The sequence below is a fragment of the Belonocnema kinseyi genome, chromosome 8 (genome assembly GCF_010883055.1).
Source record: "Belonocnema kinseyi isolate 2016_QV_RU_SX_M_011 chromosome 8, B_treatae_v1, whole genome shotgun sequence".
Taxonomy (NCBI): domain Eukaryota; kingdom Metazoa; phylum Arthropoda; class Insecta; order Hymenoptera; family Cynipidae; genus Belonocnema; species Belonocnema kinseyi.
Window position 1 is genome coordinate 17,401,129 of NC_046664.1, and position 17,109 is coordinate 17,418,237.

The 17,109-nt window shown below is 21.9% G+C and overlaps 1 protein-coding gene across 1 annotated transcript in view; it reads left to right on the top strand.

Moving 5' to 3' along the window:
- Window positions 1-17,109, top strand: part of LOC117178396 (coronin-2A-like) — a 106,217-nt gene that overhangs the window by 86,311 nt on the left and 2,797 nt on the right. The window contains exon 7 of the mRNA XM_033369825.1: window positions 3,344-3,546. Coding sequence (XP_033225716.1) covers window positions 3,344-3,546 — 203 coding nt within the window. The remainder of the gene's footprint in view (window positions 1-3,343; window positions 3,547-17,109) is intronic.

Here is a 17,109-nt window from a genome sequence, read left to right on the forward strand (position 1 = left end):
TATTTTGTAGAATTTCAACTATTTTAGGGAATGTCAACATATTTCTAGAAATTTGTCATTGATTTTGAATAATTTGAAGAATAATTTCGTAGGTTTTCATAGATTTGAAGAGTTATAAAATTTGTTTAAGACATTTTTAAAGACATTTTAAAAGATTACGAGAAATTTTTTTATTTACCACAATAGTCTGAAGGGATTTCAAAGATCATCTTAAATTATTCTTAAGAATTTTATCAAATTCCTTTTATTTTTCATTAATTTTTCTAATCTGATTTGAAACTTACTCAATTCAGTGAATTTTTTCTCATTTTTGAATTGTTTTCAATTCATTTGATCGCTTTTTAAATTTATTTTGATTTTTTATCAATTTCATCTAATTCTTCTCATTTCCCTTAAATCCTCTAAATTCACTCAAATTTTATTGAAGTCAATGGAATTTTTTCGTTTTTAAAAATTATTTGTAATTATTTTTTGGTTATAAATTAGTAGAATTTCAAAGATTTGAAGAGATTTAAAATTATTTTTTGGAATTCACTCTGAATTCATATTAATTAATCCCAAATTTAGTTTTTAATTAATTAATTAATTACCTAATACTATGGATTTTTTTAATTAAAATTTTTTTTATTCAACTGATCCTGAAGTCTTTATCCCTCACTTTATTCTTAGGCATTTCTTTAAATTTTGTTGAATTGGTTTGAATTTTTCTAAACTCAATTAGGGACATTTAGACCTGCTTTTATAAATAAATTAAGCCTTTTTTTAGACCACCATTTATTTATTCAGGGTGTCTAGTGTCCTGGAAATCCTTGAAAACTTGGAAAAATTCTTGATATTTTTCTCATCGTCCTGGAATTTTTATTCCGTTAAAGAAAAAAGAATTGTTTTCAACTTTGTGCTCTGCTGAACAGAAAAAGACTGCTGAATCGTTATTTTACGCGCGTATATAACAATAGCTTTATATATTATTTTTTATTTAGTTAAAAATTTTTTTTTAACTAAAATTTGATCTTTTTTAGATAAAAATTCAACTATTTATTTGAAAATTCATGTATTTTGTTGAACATTTATCCATTTGGACAGGAAATTCGACCTTGTAGATTGATATAATTCAATGTTGTTGTTAAAAAATTAAACAAATTAAATTCATTTTTCAAACTATAAATTTTACTTTTCCATTTATGGTTAAAAATGTATATTTTTTATTTGGAAATTAAAGTATTTGGTTAAAATTCATGTATTTCGTTTAAAATTCGTGTTTTTTGGTAGAAAATTAATGATTTTGGTTGAGAGTTTAATTAATCGATTCAAAAAGAAACTGCTTTTTACAAATTCATTTTTTTAAAGATTAATCATTTTAATTTAAAAATCATCTCTCCGACTGAAAACTTACCTAATTTCTTGAGAATTAGATTTTTTTAATTAATTTTTGAGTTAAAAATTTTAGCATTTTGTTGAAATTCCTTTTTTTTGTTACTAGTTAACTTTTTTAACTAATAATTTAAGCAAGCCAGTTCAATATTCCTCTATTTCAGTTAAAAATTGATCACTTTGGTTGAAAATTTCAATATTTTGATGAAAATTCTTTTTTTTTTGTTGCTGTAAAATTAATTTTTTAACTTGATTTTTAACTATTCCATTTTTAGTTACAAATAAATTGTTTTATTTGGAAATTTACCCAGTTGGTTGCAAATTCATGTTTTTTATTTAAGAATTCAAGTGTTTGTTTGAAAATTCGTCTTTTTTGGTAGAAAATTAATGATTTTGATATAAACTTCAGTTCATGATTTAAAATTAAAAAATCATCTCTTCGATTGAAAATTTAATTACTTTGATGAAAATTCGATTTTCTGTTATTGTAAAATTAATTTTTCAAACTGTATATTAAACTACATATTCCATTTTTGGTTAAATTTTCATTTTTAATATAAATACATACCCAGTTAGTTGAAAATTGATCTTTTTCATTAAAAAATTTAAGTATTTTTTTGCAAATTCGTCTTGAAAAATCAACTCCTTTTTACAAATTCATTTTTTTGAAGATCAATCATTTTAATTTAAAAAAATGTCTCCGACTAACAATTTAACTAATTTCTTGGAAATTAGATTTTTTAAGTTTTTTTACCTGACAATTAAAGCAATCCGGTTGAATATTTTACAATTTTAGTTAAAAATTTATCTTTTTGTTTGAAAACTTAAATATTCCAGTTAAAGATTCACCATCTTAACTTATAATTCATCACTTTGATTGAACATTAAACTATTTTTATGCAAATTTGTTTTTCTGTTATTGTAAAATTAATTTTTCAAACTGCATATTAAACTACATATTCCATTTTTGGTAAAACACATTGGTTTATTAAAAAATGTACTCAGTTAGTTGAAAATTTATCTTTTTCATTTTGAAAATTCGTCTTTTTTATAGAAAATTAATGGTTTTGAATGAAAGTTTAATTACTCGATTGACAAATAAACTCCTTTTTACAAATTCATTTTTTTAAAGATTAATCATTTTAATTTTTAAAAATTTCTCCGACTAACAATTTACCTAATTTCTTAAAAATTAGATTTCTTGCGTCATATTTTTAAATAACAATTTAAGCTCTTTGTTGAAAATTCATTTTTCTTGTTAGAAATTAATTTTTTTACCTGATAATTCAAGCAATCCGGTTGAATATTTTACTATTTGAGTTAAAAATTCATCTTTTTGGTTGAAAACTTCAATATTCCAGTTAAAAATTCACCATTTTAGTTTATAATTCATCACTTTGGTTGCAAATTTTAATATTTTGATGAAAATTCGTTTTTTGTTGTACAATTGATTTTTTAACTAGTTCAAGTATTTGTTTGAAAATTCGTATTTTTTGGTAGAAAATGAACGATTTTGATTGAAAATTCAACTACTTTTTTTGTAAATTAAATTTCTTTGTTAAAAATATTTTTTTTTATTGGAAATTTATAATTTTTAATGAAAATAAATTTTTAACATTAAAAATTTAATTATTTCATTGAAAACGAAACGTAAATTAGCTTAAAATTCGAGAAATCAGTCAATTTCAACTATTTCTATTATTAAACACACGGAATTGTACTCACTTGGATTATATCAACAGAAACAAATTATTGGATTATAATTTTTTGGATATTTTGATTTTCTACCATAAAATCAAAGTTTGGGATGTAAAAGAAATTTCACTTATTCAGGAAAAATTGTTTTTGCTGTCCTGGAAAACATGACAAAGTCCTGGCATTTTTTTTAAACGCTAGAAACCCTGAATTATTGCTGCTTTTTTTTTTATTTTTCAATTGTTTAATAATTAAACTCATTACAATTATTGAACAGGTGGTAGTATCACTACTCATAAACCCCGAGTTTATAAACCGCCGCAATTGCCTCCTGCAACTGATGTAAACAACAAAAAGAAGTTTGCATTCTTGTCAACTGAAACGGTGCCCGACTATCGATCAGTCGAACTTTTGGATATGTCTGAGAAAAGCCAGAAGACTTCCTGCAATCAGTTGCAGCAGAAATTCAGCCACCTACAGGTAAAATTGTCAATAATTTCATTCAGTTTCATTGTCTTCTGTTTTCTCTTGCATGTCTGTATTTTTCAATAAAATTGCAACTGGGTTTTGGAAAATTTCTTCCACTTTATCCGACTCTCTTTCTATTTCTCCAGTTAAAGTTTTCTGTTTTTAGGGGTCATTCATAAATTACATAAAATGATTTGCGACGAGAGGGGGGTCATTAAAATCTTTCAGTTTTTTTAAACCGGGAAACCTGGAATTTTATGAGACCGGGAAATGACGGTGAATTTAAATTTTGATCGGGAATTTTAGAAATTTGTAGAAAAAAAAATCCTTCCAACTTTGATTTTAACCGTTGTTTAGATAATTAGTTTAGTTTTGATATTTTATAATTATATCATTCATTTGAGAATGTGTAATTCAAAAATTTTATATTTTTAATTTTTATGCGTACATTTCAATATAAAAAATTGAACATGCAGTTTTAAAGACCTAAACAATTAAAAATTAGAAATGTTTTAAATCGAAAATTTTTAATAAAGTAAAACATTTTTAGTTGATCGACTGTGAATATAAATTAATAATTGATTTTTTTAAATTGAATTGTACTTTAAGATTTAAAAAAAAAAATTGATTGTACAAGACTATTCGGAATCAGTTCACAATTTTAGAATGTTCAGATTTTAACGTTAAAAAAAACTGTTTCAATTGGAAAGTCTAATTAGTTAAATGTAAATGCCCTATTGAAACTTTATAAACTATTATTAATTGATAATAATTTTTTATTTGAATAAACTAATTTAAAGCGAATATTTCAAAAGATTTATGACGATTTACAAAATTTTGAAAAATGAATGTGGAAAATTTAAAGAAAATTTCTTTAATTTGTCAGATTAAGAAAAATTGTTTTTAATGTATAGCAGCATGTAGATGTTTCAAGGTTTTGAAATGAAATTTCGAAGTATTTTAAGGGGTTTTCAACTATTTAAAATGAAAATAATTTAACGTTTAATTTGAAAAGGGAACTTTCAATTTTTTACAAATTGATAGTTGAAACTGGAATTTATCCACAATAACAAATTCCGAGGTGGTACTGGAAATTTTCGAAAAATGACAAAATTCTGAATTGGTATAGGTATATTTTTTCCAAAGCATTCTAATTTTGAGTTGAAGCAGGGAATTTTCAAATTTTAACCAATTTTTAGTTGAAACTGGTATTTATCCAAAATAATGATAATTTTTCTTGGAATAGCGAATTCTCAAATTGAAATAAATCCCGAGCTGGAACAGGAAATTTTTGTAAAGAATGAATTTTAATTCTAAATTGAAACGGGATATTTTCGAAAAAATTAAAATTATAAATTGGAACAGGGAATTTTAAAGAAAAATTATAATTTTTAGTTGAAGCGGAAAATTTTCGAAAAGTATTATCATTGCAAGGAATTTTCAATTTTAAACCAATTTTGAGTTGGAACAATTTTCAAAAACAAATTTAAATTATGATTTGGAACAGGGAATTTTACCAAAAAAATTGAAATTCTTAGGATTGGTTGAAATGGAGAATTTTCGAAAAGAATTATGATTTCGGATTTGAAGAAGAAAAATCTGCCCACGTTCGATTGTAACAGTTTTTAAATAATTAGTGGAATTGTTATGTTTTCCAATAATGCTATTATTTAGCTTACAAGGCGTAATTCGAAATTATTTTACTTTAAAAATGTTCCATTTAAAATTTGTATTTCGAAGCTTACATTTTTAATTTAAAGAATTTTTAAATGCTTTCTTAAAAACTTGACCAAATAAAAAATAAAAGCCTTTGATGTTGAAAATTTGGGATAAAAAACATTTTTATTTGATAAATCAATTTTTTTTTAATTTATCTGCACCTTAAGTAATAAAAAAAGAACAAAAACGATTTGACAGAACGATTTTAAACCAGTTCAAAATTTAAGAATTTTCAGATTTTAACGTTAAAACTTAAATGGTTACAATTTGAAAGTCTTAGTCCTTAAACAAATAGGAAGGTGTGACTCAAAGTTTATCAACTATTTTCTGCTTAAAAATAACTTCATAATAATATATTCTTAATTAAAGGATTTTATTAAATTAAAAATATTGTTTTAGTCTAAAATATTAAATTTTTAACCCACTCAATTTGAAATTTTTAATTAAAAAAAAGATTAATTATTGAATATTTAACAATATTTGAATTTTTATTTAAAACAACTAAATTAAAACCAAATATTTAAAAGTAAAGAATCTTTAACTGAATTGTTTGACATAGAAAATTTCGTTAGAAAATTTTAACGTTAAATTTTCGAAGAGCATTTGTAAAAAAAATTTGAGCAATTTGAAGAGATATTTAGGAGTTTTAAAAAGATTAAAAATGATCATGCCAATTTTAGATAGTTTTCCTAAAATCTTTTAGAATCTTTTTTGAAAATTTTGTTTAAATCTTTGAAAAAGTTTTAAAATATTCTCTTAAAATAATTTTTTAAAATGAAAAGTTATTTTTAATTATCCTAGGAATCTTAAGAAAATGTTTTTATTCTTGTGAAGCCTTTCACAATGCTTCAAAAGAATATATATTTTTTTTAAATTCTGTGAAAATCTACATTTTGTTTTATATTAGGCTATCATTTCAAGTTTTACTTTGAGTTTGAATCTTTTCAAAACGTCTACATATATCTTAAAATTACGCAAATTTCGCCAACAAATAATAAATGTTCAATTGTTATTTATAGATCCAAATTGTAAAGAAATTTTTTTAAATTTGCAGGATTTTCTGAAAATTATAGAAAAAGTTCAATACATTTTGAGAGATATTTAGAAGTTCTGACAAGATTTCCAAAATAATTTTAAATTAAAAATAAATTTAAAACAAATTCTAGATTTCTCAAGATTTTGAAATAAAAATTTGAAGCTTTTCAAGGACGTTTAAACTATTTAAGAAGAAAAGAATTGTTTAGTTAAATTTTTTTCAATTTTTCAATGTTTGATGTTTCTAGCTTAAAATTCGTTAAAATTATATAATTTTGAAAATTTTAAAGTTCATTGATTGATTTTTTAATTTAGAGCATTGAAAATGATAACGTGGATTTATATTTTTTATATTGAAAAATTTTAGTACCTTCAATTTTAGACGCGTAAATTATTGAGCATTTGAATACAAAATTTTCTAATTAAAAACTTTTAAATTTCAATTTTAAAAGTTCAAAATTTAACTGTTCAAATTTTGGTTGAAAGATTGCTTTTTTTCATTGAAAAATGGCATTTTTTATAGTAATTAATTTTCTTGGTTGAAAATTCATTTATTATAGTTAAAGATTCATAATTTTAGCTAAAAATGCATCCTTTTGGTTAAGAATTTAATTATTCCAGTTGAATATTTATCAGTTTAGTTGAGAATCCATCACTTTGTTTGAAAATGTAACCATTATTTTGAAAATACGTTTATTTCCTGGAAAAATCGTATTTTTGTTTGGAATTAATCTTCTTTCTTAAAAGTTCATCATTTTAGTTCAAAGTTAATCTGTAAGGCGTAAAAGTTGACGAAAATGAATTATTTTTATTTAAAATTTAATGAGGTTGATTGAAAAATCATATTTTTTATCAGAAAATTATTATTTTTGTTTGAAGATTAATCATCATGTTTAAAAATTCAGATTTTTACTTGAAAATTTAAATATTCCAGTTAAATATTTATAAATTTAGTTGAAAATTCATCTTCTTGGTTGAAAATTGGTTGTTCTTTTTTGTGGGAAAATAGTTTTCTAAATTTGGACAACCACAATAAAATGCTCCAATTGCAATTTTAAAAAAAGAAACGTTTTCTTCTTCTCCTTTCTCTCTAAGAAAGAAAAGAAAAAATCTGCTTTTTTAGATTCTTGATTTTATTTTCAGGAATTCTTCACATTAACTTGATTATTGGACGTTAAAAAAGGTTTTAAATTTGATTTTAATCTTTTTTAAATATCTTAAATTATAATTTTTCTAGATAAAATTTAAGTATTTCATTTTTAAACGGAAACATCTTGTTTAGCTAAAAAATTAACTGTCAGATTGAAAATCGAACTATTTTAGTTAAAAATTGAACAATATGATTGAAAATTGAGCTTTTTTAGATAAGAATTCAATTATTTGGTTAAAAATGTATCTATTCTATAGAAAATGCAATTTTTTTACTTGAAAAGTTCAGAATTTAAAGCGGTTTAAATAAAATATTAATACTTATTATGATACCAGCATTAATTTTACTCAAATATGCGCTGAGTTTTAAGTACATGAAGATAATATAAAAATTTGTTTTAAGAATAAATTTAAATTCAAGAAATGATTACTTATGTTTTTAGTATTATTTAATTATTTAATTAATTCATAATGCTAATATATTGAAGAATATATTATAATATAATTTGTCAAAGCTTTATAAATTATACATATTAATAATTGAGTCCCTTGAAACTGAAAAAACAACATTATTTATAATATACATATGGATTTGAGTAGACACTCTGAATGCATTTTCAACAAAAACATATGAATTTCTAATAAAATAGTTGATTTTTCTATCATAAAGATAAATTTCTGACGAAAAAGAATTATTTTTCACCAAAAAAGTGAAAGTTTAAAACGAAATACATGAATTTTTAGCAAAATAGTTGAATTTTCTGTGAACAAAGTGAAATAAAAAAAAACGAATTTTTAACAAGAAAGTTAAATTCTCAATAAAAGAAGTTAATTTTTACCAGAAAAATGAATTTTCAACCAAAAAGATATATTTTTTTCCCTCGAAAAAAGTCGATTTTTCAACAAAATATATGAGTTTTTAAAAACATAGTTGAAATTTCACTTAATAACTTTAATTTTCGACGAAAAAGAGTGAATTTTCGACCAAAAAGCTGAATTATCGATTCAGAAGATTAATTTTTAACCAAAACTAGAATAGTTAAATTTCCAGTCAGACAGATGAATTTAGAACCGAAAATATTAAATTTCAAGAATGTTCATATATTTTTAACTAAAAAAGAAGAATTGTTTTCCAGAAAAGCACACGACTTTTTAACAAAATATGTGAATTTTACACTAAATAATTGAATTTTCTAATAAAAAAATTAATGTTTGAAACTAAAAAGAACGAACTTCCGACAGAAAAGTAAAATTTTCTCCCAAAGAAATTATTTTTCAACCAAAGAAATTGATTTTCAACAAAAAGAAAACATTGATTTTCACAGAACAATATTAATTTTCAACTCAAAGATTATTTTTTAACAAAAAAGACGAATATTTTCAAGCAAAAATGGAATAGTTAAATTTTCAACCAAAAAGTTGCATTTTCAACTAAGTAGATGTTTTTGCTAGAAAATGCATGAATTTTCAAGTAAAAATGATAAATTTTCAACCAAGAATGAAATAGTTAAAAATGTATTTTCGACCAAAAAGAACGAATTTTTCACAGGATAGTTAAATTTTTAACTAAATTAATTAATTTTTGAACTAGAACTAATGAATTTTGACCAAATAAGATTATTTTTAACAATAGTATTTTTTAACAAATAGTTTAATGTTAATAATTATTAAATTAATCATGTTAAATTCAACAGTAATGTTAATTTCTAACAAAAAGAACAATTTTTCAAAAAGAAAGGAAAATTTTCAACCAAAGAAATGAATTTTTAATAACAACAACAAATGGATTTTCACAGAACAGTATTAATTTTTAACCCAAGGATTAAATTTCAACAAAAAAGACGAATATTTTTAAGCATGGAATAGTGTGATATTTTTAAGCAATGGAATAGTGAAATTTTCAACCTAAAAGTTGCATTTTCAACTAAGTAGATTTTTTTGCTAGAAAATGCATGAATTTCCAAGTAAAATGATCAATTTTCAACCAAGAGTAAAGAATATTTAACTAATTTAATTCAACAGAAAAGTTAATTTCTAACAAAAAGAACGATTTTTTAAAAAGAAAGTAAAATCTTCAATCAAATAAATTAATTTTTAAACAAAAAGATGAATTGCCGTTTAAAGAATGTAATTTTGAAAGTATATAAATGAATTTTGAATAAAAAAATCAATTTTTACCTAAAAATAGAGTAGTTACATTTTAAATTAAATAATTACCTTGAAAAAGTCGAATTTTCAACAAAAAAGGATGAATTGAGTTTTCAACTGAAATGATGAATTTTTATCAAGAACCAAAATGAATTTTTAACCAAAGAGATGAATGTTCAACCAAATATGGAATAGATAAATAATTATTTTTTTAATTATTTAAAAAATTGTAGTTAATTTTAATTTAGTTGATTTTAATTTAATTTAATTTAAATACAACAAAAGAATGAATTTACAACACGACAGTTAAATTCCCAATAAAAGAAGTTGATTTTTACCAGAGAAATGAATTTCCAACTAAGAAGATTAATTTTTTTATCGAAAAAGTCGATCTTTCAACAAAATAAATGAATTTTTAACAAAAGGGTTTAAGTTTCACTTAATAACGTTAATTTTCAAAAAAAAATTGCGAATTTTCGACCAAAATAATGAATTTTCTTTTAGGAGGATTAATTTTCAACCAAAAATAGAATAGTTAAATTTCCAACTTAATAGATGAATTTAGAAACGAAAATATTAAATTTCGAGAAAATTCATAAATTTTTAACTAAAAAGGAAGAATTATTTTCCTAGAAAAGAATACGACTTTTTAACAAAATACATGAATTTTCGCACGAAATAGTTGAATTTTCTATTAAAAAAAAAAAACGAATTTTCCGCGAGATAGTTAAGTTTCCAACTAAATTAATTCAACAATAAAGTTAATTTCTAAAAAAAAGAACGATTTTTCAAAAAAAAGTAAAATTTTCAGTAAAAGAAATTAATTTTGAACCAAAAAATGAATTTCTAAACAAAAATAGGAATTGTCGACTAAAGAAAGTAAATTGAAAGAAAAGACATGAATTTTGAATTGTAAAAAATCAACTCATACCTAAAAATAGAGTAGTCACATTTTAAATTGAATAATTAACTTAAAAAAATCGAATTTTCAACAAAAAAATATAAGTTTAAACCCAATAGTTAAATTTAAAACTAGAAAATATTTTAAAACAAAAATAAATTGGAACCAAAAAGAAAACGATTTTTTAACAAAAAAGTTACATTTTTAACGAAAGAATTAATTTTTAAACTGGAATGATGAATTTTTAGCCAATTATGGAATAGATAAATTAATTTTTTTTAATTATTTAAAAAATTGAAGTTAATTTTAATTCAATTTTCAACCATAAATATAATAATAGTAGACTTGTCATGGAAGAATAGTTAGATTTTTTGAGTTCTATTAATTCAGTTCGCATTCAAATCTGAAAACGATAAAAAAAACTAGAAAAGTGGGTAATATGTAGACTGGCCGAATGCAATTTTAAAAATGTACAAACTGAAGAATAATATTTTAAATAGACATTAAAGTTGATTTTTTCCTTTTAAAATATTAGGTTAGAAAGTAGAATTGCAAATTTCAGAAAATCAACTTACGTAATTTGTGAATGAAATCTTATGAAGATTTCTTTTTCTTTTAATATTTAATTTCCTTGAGTTTGCTTTTTTAACACTTCGTTTAGAAATAAGGCACTAATACTTTGCATGATTTAATCCCAAGTCACCAAGATGTATCTGTTCATCTCGTTTGCAAGTTTGGAGGTTTTCTTTTTTTGCGTAAGGTAGGTTTTGCGTAGCTATTAGAATATTTTCTAGAATTTTCTTAGTTTTCAAGGTGTCTACTCACCAAGAAAACCTGGAATTGTCCGTGAATTTTTATATACCTAAAAAAACCGGGTATATGTCAAGGATTTTTTTTACAAAAGTTTTTTTAACTAAAAATTTAACTATTCAATTGTTCAATTAAATGTAACTATTTTCTAGACAATTTTTTGTGTATGTTGAAAATTGAACTAATTTTTGGAAACTTTTTTATTTTTTTATGTAATTATTTCATTTTCAGTTGCAAAGTTATCTTTTTTATTAATTTAACTGTATGGTTGAAAGTTCATATATTTAGCAGAAAATTAATGTACCAGTCTTTCTATGAAAATTTAACTATTCTAGTTAAGGATTCATAAATTTAGTTGAAAATTCATTTTTTTTTAATTCAACTACTTGGAGAAAAGTTTAATTCTTTTGTTAAAAATTAATTTTTTTGTTTGAAAATTGAACTACAGAAATTAAAGATTTATCATTTTAGTTCCAAATTAATATTTTTAACTTGAATTTTCTTTCATTAAAAATTTAAATAATCCAGTTGAATATTCCATCATTTTTATTGAAAATTAATTTCTGACTGAAAATTAGTTTTTTTCATACTAAAAATTTAATTGTTCAATTTTTTGTTGTAAATTTATATTTCTTAGATAAAAATTCGTGTATTTTCTTGAAAGTTCGTCTTTTTTGTTCAAAAATTTTTCTTTTTAATCAAAAATCAACTATTCCTGTTAAAAATTCATCGTTTTATTTAAAATATTCACCACTGCTCGAAAATCTAAGTATTTTTTTGTAATTTCAAGTATTCCAGTAAATATTGATCATTTTAATTAAGTATGTATATTTTTGGTTTAAAACAATTTTAAACTCAATTTTTTGTTGAAATTTCGTTTTTTTCTGGTCGTATTTGCTTGAAAAATCGACTATTCTAGATAGATTCATCATTATAGTTCAAAATTCAATTTTTTTGTTTAAAATTCAAGTTCCAGTTGAACAATAATCATTTTAATTAAATGATTTTTTAACCAAGAAGATTAATTTTCAATCAAAAATGGAAGAGTTCAATTTCTAACCAAACAGATGAATTTTAAATAAAAAATAATACATTTAAGGAAAATGCATCAATTTTCAACTAAAAAATAACATTAATTTTTTAGAAAAGATGACGAATTTTTAATAAAAGATATGAATTTTACAGCAACAGTTTAATTTTCTATTAAAAAAATTAGTTTTGAACTAAAAGGAACGAATTTTCAAAGAGAAAGTTAAATTTACAATGGAAGAAATAATTTTTATCAGGAAAAAAAAGGAATTATCAAACCACAATTATTATTTTATACCCAAAAAATTAATTTTCAACCACAAAAGAAGAATGTTTTCAACCAAAAAGATAAATTTTCAACTAAGTAGATTTTTTTGCAAGAAAAAAGCATGAATTTCCAACTAAAATGACCAATTTTCAAAAAAAAAAAAGAAAAAAGTTAACTTTTCCATTTTTGGTTGGAATTCCGTTTTTTTCTGGTTTTAAATTGATTTATTTGCTTGAAAAATCGACCATTCCAATTAAAGATGAATCACTTTAGTTCAAAATTCAAAATATTATTTAAAATTCAACTTCTACTTGAAAAATCATCATTTTCATTGAAAATTTATCAATTTGGTTAATCATTTTCTTTCTTTCTTTTTTCTTGAAAATTGATTTCTTCCATTTTTTGTTGAAAATCCATATTTACGGTTTAAAAATCAACTACTTGGTTCAAAGTTAAACTTTTGCTGAAAATTCTTTTTTTGTTAATAATTCAACCACTACAGTTTAAAATTGATCCTTTTCGATAAAGATTCATATTTTGTACATAAAAATTAATTTTTTTAGCTAAAAATGTATGTAATCTAGTTGAATATTCCATCACTTTAGTTGAAAATTCATCTCTCTGATAGAAAATTTAACTACGTTTTTGAAATTTCGTTTTTTATTTTTTAAGAATCAATTTTCATTTATTCAAAATGTAATTATTCGATTTTTAGTTCAAAATTTCATCTTTTCTAGTTCAATATTGAACTATTTGGTTGAAAATTCGTCTGTTTTTGTTGAAAATTAATTTTTCGATTGCAAATTTATATTCTTAGTTTGTAAATTCAATAATTCGGTTCGAAATTCATGTTTTTTGTTGGCAAATACGTCTTTTTTCCCCTGCTTCCAAGATATTTTTAGACTTTCGAAATTTTAAAAAATATTTTGAAATCTCCTGAAATATTTTGAAATTACTTTAAATCTCTTTAAATCTTCAAAATCTCATTAAAATCTTTCCGAATCTCTTAAAAAACTTTACAATATACCAAAATAACATATTTTTAAACTCAGAACCAACAATTTGTTGGCCGATAATCGAATAGTTAAATTTGCAGTTCAAAAAATTAATTTTTAACAGAAAAATAATAGAATTTTCAAGAGAATATTAAAGTTTTTAACTCAAGAGATGAATCTTTAACTAATAAAATGAATGTTTAAGAAATGAGTTCAACTTTAATTCAATTATTTGAATTTTCAATCACGAAAATTACTTTTCTACCAAAAAGGCGAATTTTCAACAAAATAGTTAAATTTCTAACCAATAAGATAAATATTTAACAAAGTAATTAAATAAACTATTTGTATTTTTAACTAAATAAGATGAATTTTTAATAAAAAATGTAATGGTTTAATTTTCAACGAAAAAGATGAATTCTTGACAAAAAATGTAATAAATGAATTTTCAACTAAAAGCGAGCAATTTTCAGTTTAGAAAAGTAATTTAAAAAAAAACAATTTTTAACAAAATAATGAAATCATCAACTAATAAAATAAATGTGTAATAAAGTTGTTGAACTTTCAACCAAGTTGTTGAATTTTCATTAAAATAATTAAATTTGTAACTTAAATAATAGAATTTTGAATGAAAAAGATGAATTCTGAACAATATATTAAAATTCATTAAACACAATCTTTTAAGACATTTGAAAATTTTGAAAATATTTTGAAATCTCTCGAAATATTTCGAAATTACTTTAAATATCTTAAAATCTTTAAATTTTAATGACAATCCTTTAAAATAAATGGAAATCTCTTAAACACTTCAAAAAACATTTTAAAATCTTTGAAATTCCATGAAATATTTCGAAATCTTTGAAATCCCTTTAAGATTAATTGAAATTTTTTAAATCCGAGGTAATATTTCCGTATCTCTAGAAATACTTTACAATATATTAAAATTCGTTAAATACAATCTTTTAAGACCTTTGAAATTTTTCAAAATATTTTGAAATCTCCTGAAATATTTCAAAATTACTTTAAATCTCTTTAAATCTTCAAAATTTCATAAAAATCCCTTAAAATCTCTTAAACACTTTGAAAATCATTTTAAAATCTTTGAAATTCTATGAAATATTTCGAAATTTTTTACATCCTTTAAGATTAATTGAAATTTGTAAAATCCGAGGGAATCTTTCCGAATCTCTTAAAATACTGTACAATATATTAAAATTCATTGAATACAACCTTTTAAGACCTTTGAAATTTTTGAAAATATTTTAAAATCTCCTGAAATATTTCAAAATTACTTTAAATCTCTTCAAATCTTCAAAATTTCATAAAAATCCCTTAAAATCTCTTAAACACTTTGAAAATCATTTTAAAATCTTTGAAATTCTATGAAATATTTCGAAATTTTTTACATCCTTTAAGATTAATTGAAATTTATAAAATCCGAGGGAATCTTTCCGAATCTCTTGCAATACTTTACAATATATTAAAATTCATTGAATAGAACCTTTTAAGACCTTTGAAATTTTTGAAAATATTTTAAAATCTCCTGAAATATTTCGAAATCTTTGAAATTCTCTCAAATTAATTGAAATTTTTTAAATCCGAGGGAATCTTTTCGAATATCTTAAAATGCTTTACAATATATTAAAAATCATTAAATACAATCTTCTAAGACCTTCAAAATTTTCTTAAATATTTTGAAATCGCCGGAAATATTTCGAAACTACTTTCAATCTCTTCAAATCTTCAAAATATCATAAAAATCCCTTAAAATCCATGGAAATCTCTTAAACAGTTTAAAAATCATTTTAAAAGTTTTGAAATTCCATGAAATATTTCGAAATCTTTGAAATCCTTTAAAATTATTTGATGTTTTTAAAATACGAGGGAATCTTTCTTAATCTCTTAAAATACTTTGCATTATATTAAAATTCATCAAATACAATCTTTTAAGACCTTCGAAATCTCCTGAAATATTTCGAAATTACTTTAAATATCTTACAATTTTTTAATTTTAATGAAAATCCTTTAAAATAAATGGAAATTTCTTAAAAACTTTGAAAATAATTTTAAAATCTTTAAAAAATGCATGGAAATCTCTTGAGCAGTTTGAAAATCATTTAAAAATTTTTGAAATTCCATGAAATATTTCGAAATAATTGAAATCTTTTAAAATTAATTAAAATTTTTTAAATCCCAGGGAAGCTTTTCGAATCTCTTAAAAGACTTTGCAATATTTCAAAATTCAGCAAATACAATTTTTTAAGTGCTTTGAAATTTCCTGAAATATTTCGAAATTACTTTAAATATCTTAAAATTTTAAAATTTTAATAAAAATCCTTTAAAATAAATGGAAATTTATTAAACACGTTGAAAATCATTTAAAAAACTTTGAAAAATCCATGGAAATCTTTAAAATCTTAATCCATAAATCTTTTGAATAAAATCCCGACAAAAATGGGATTCCACATAAAGATAAATTAGAAAAATTAAAATATATAATTACAAGAGGAATTTCATTAATTAATCTTCCTAAAAAACGAATATCTTGAATTCCATTTATACAGTTTGAAAATCATTTTAAAATCTTTGAAATTCCATGAAATATTTCCAAATTTTTGAAATATTTTTAAATTAATTAAAATTTATTAAATCCGAGGGAATCATTTCGAACCTCTTTAAAATACTTTGCAATATATTAAAATTCATCAAATACAATCTTTTAAGACCTTTGAAACTTAAAAAAATATTTTGAAATCTCCTCAAATATTTCGAAATCTTTGAAATTCTCTCCAATTAATTGAAATTTTGTTAATCCGAGGGAATCTTTCCGAATATCTTAAAATACTTTATAATATATTAAAATTCATTAAATACAATCTTTTAAGACCTTTAAAATTTTCTTAAATATTTTGAAATCGCCGGAAATATTTCGAAACTACTTTCAATCTCTTCAAATCTTCAAAATATCATAAAAATCCCTTAAAATCCATGGAAATCCCTTACAATCTTTGAAAGTCATTTGAAAATCTTTGAAATTTCCTGAAATATTTCGAAATCTTTCCGAATTTTTTGCAATCCTTGATAATATATTAAAATTTATTAAATACAATCTTTTATGACATTAAAGATTCTCTAAATCCTTTAAAACCATAAATATTTCAAAATTTCTTTAAATCTCTTCAAATCTGCAAAATCGCATTAAAATCCCTTAAAATCTGTGGAAATTGTTTAAAATCTTTGAAATTTCATGAAATATTTCGAAATCTTTGAAATCCTTTAAAATTAATGGAAATTTTTACTTTCATTGAATACAATCTTTTAAGACCTTTGAAATGTTTGAAATCAGAAATATTTCGAAATTAGATTAAATCTCTTCAAATCTTGAAATCTTCAAAATCTCATAAAAATCCCTTAAAATACATGTAAATCTTTTAAACACTTTGACAATCATTTTAAAATCTTTGAAATTCCATGAAATATTTTTTAAGATCTTCGAAATTTTTAAAAATATTTTGAAATCT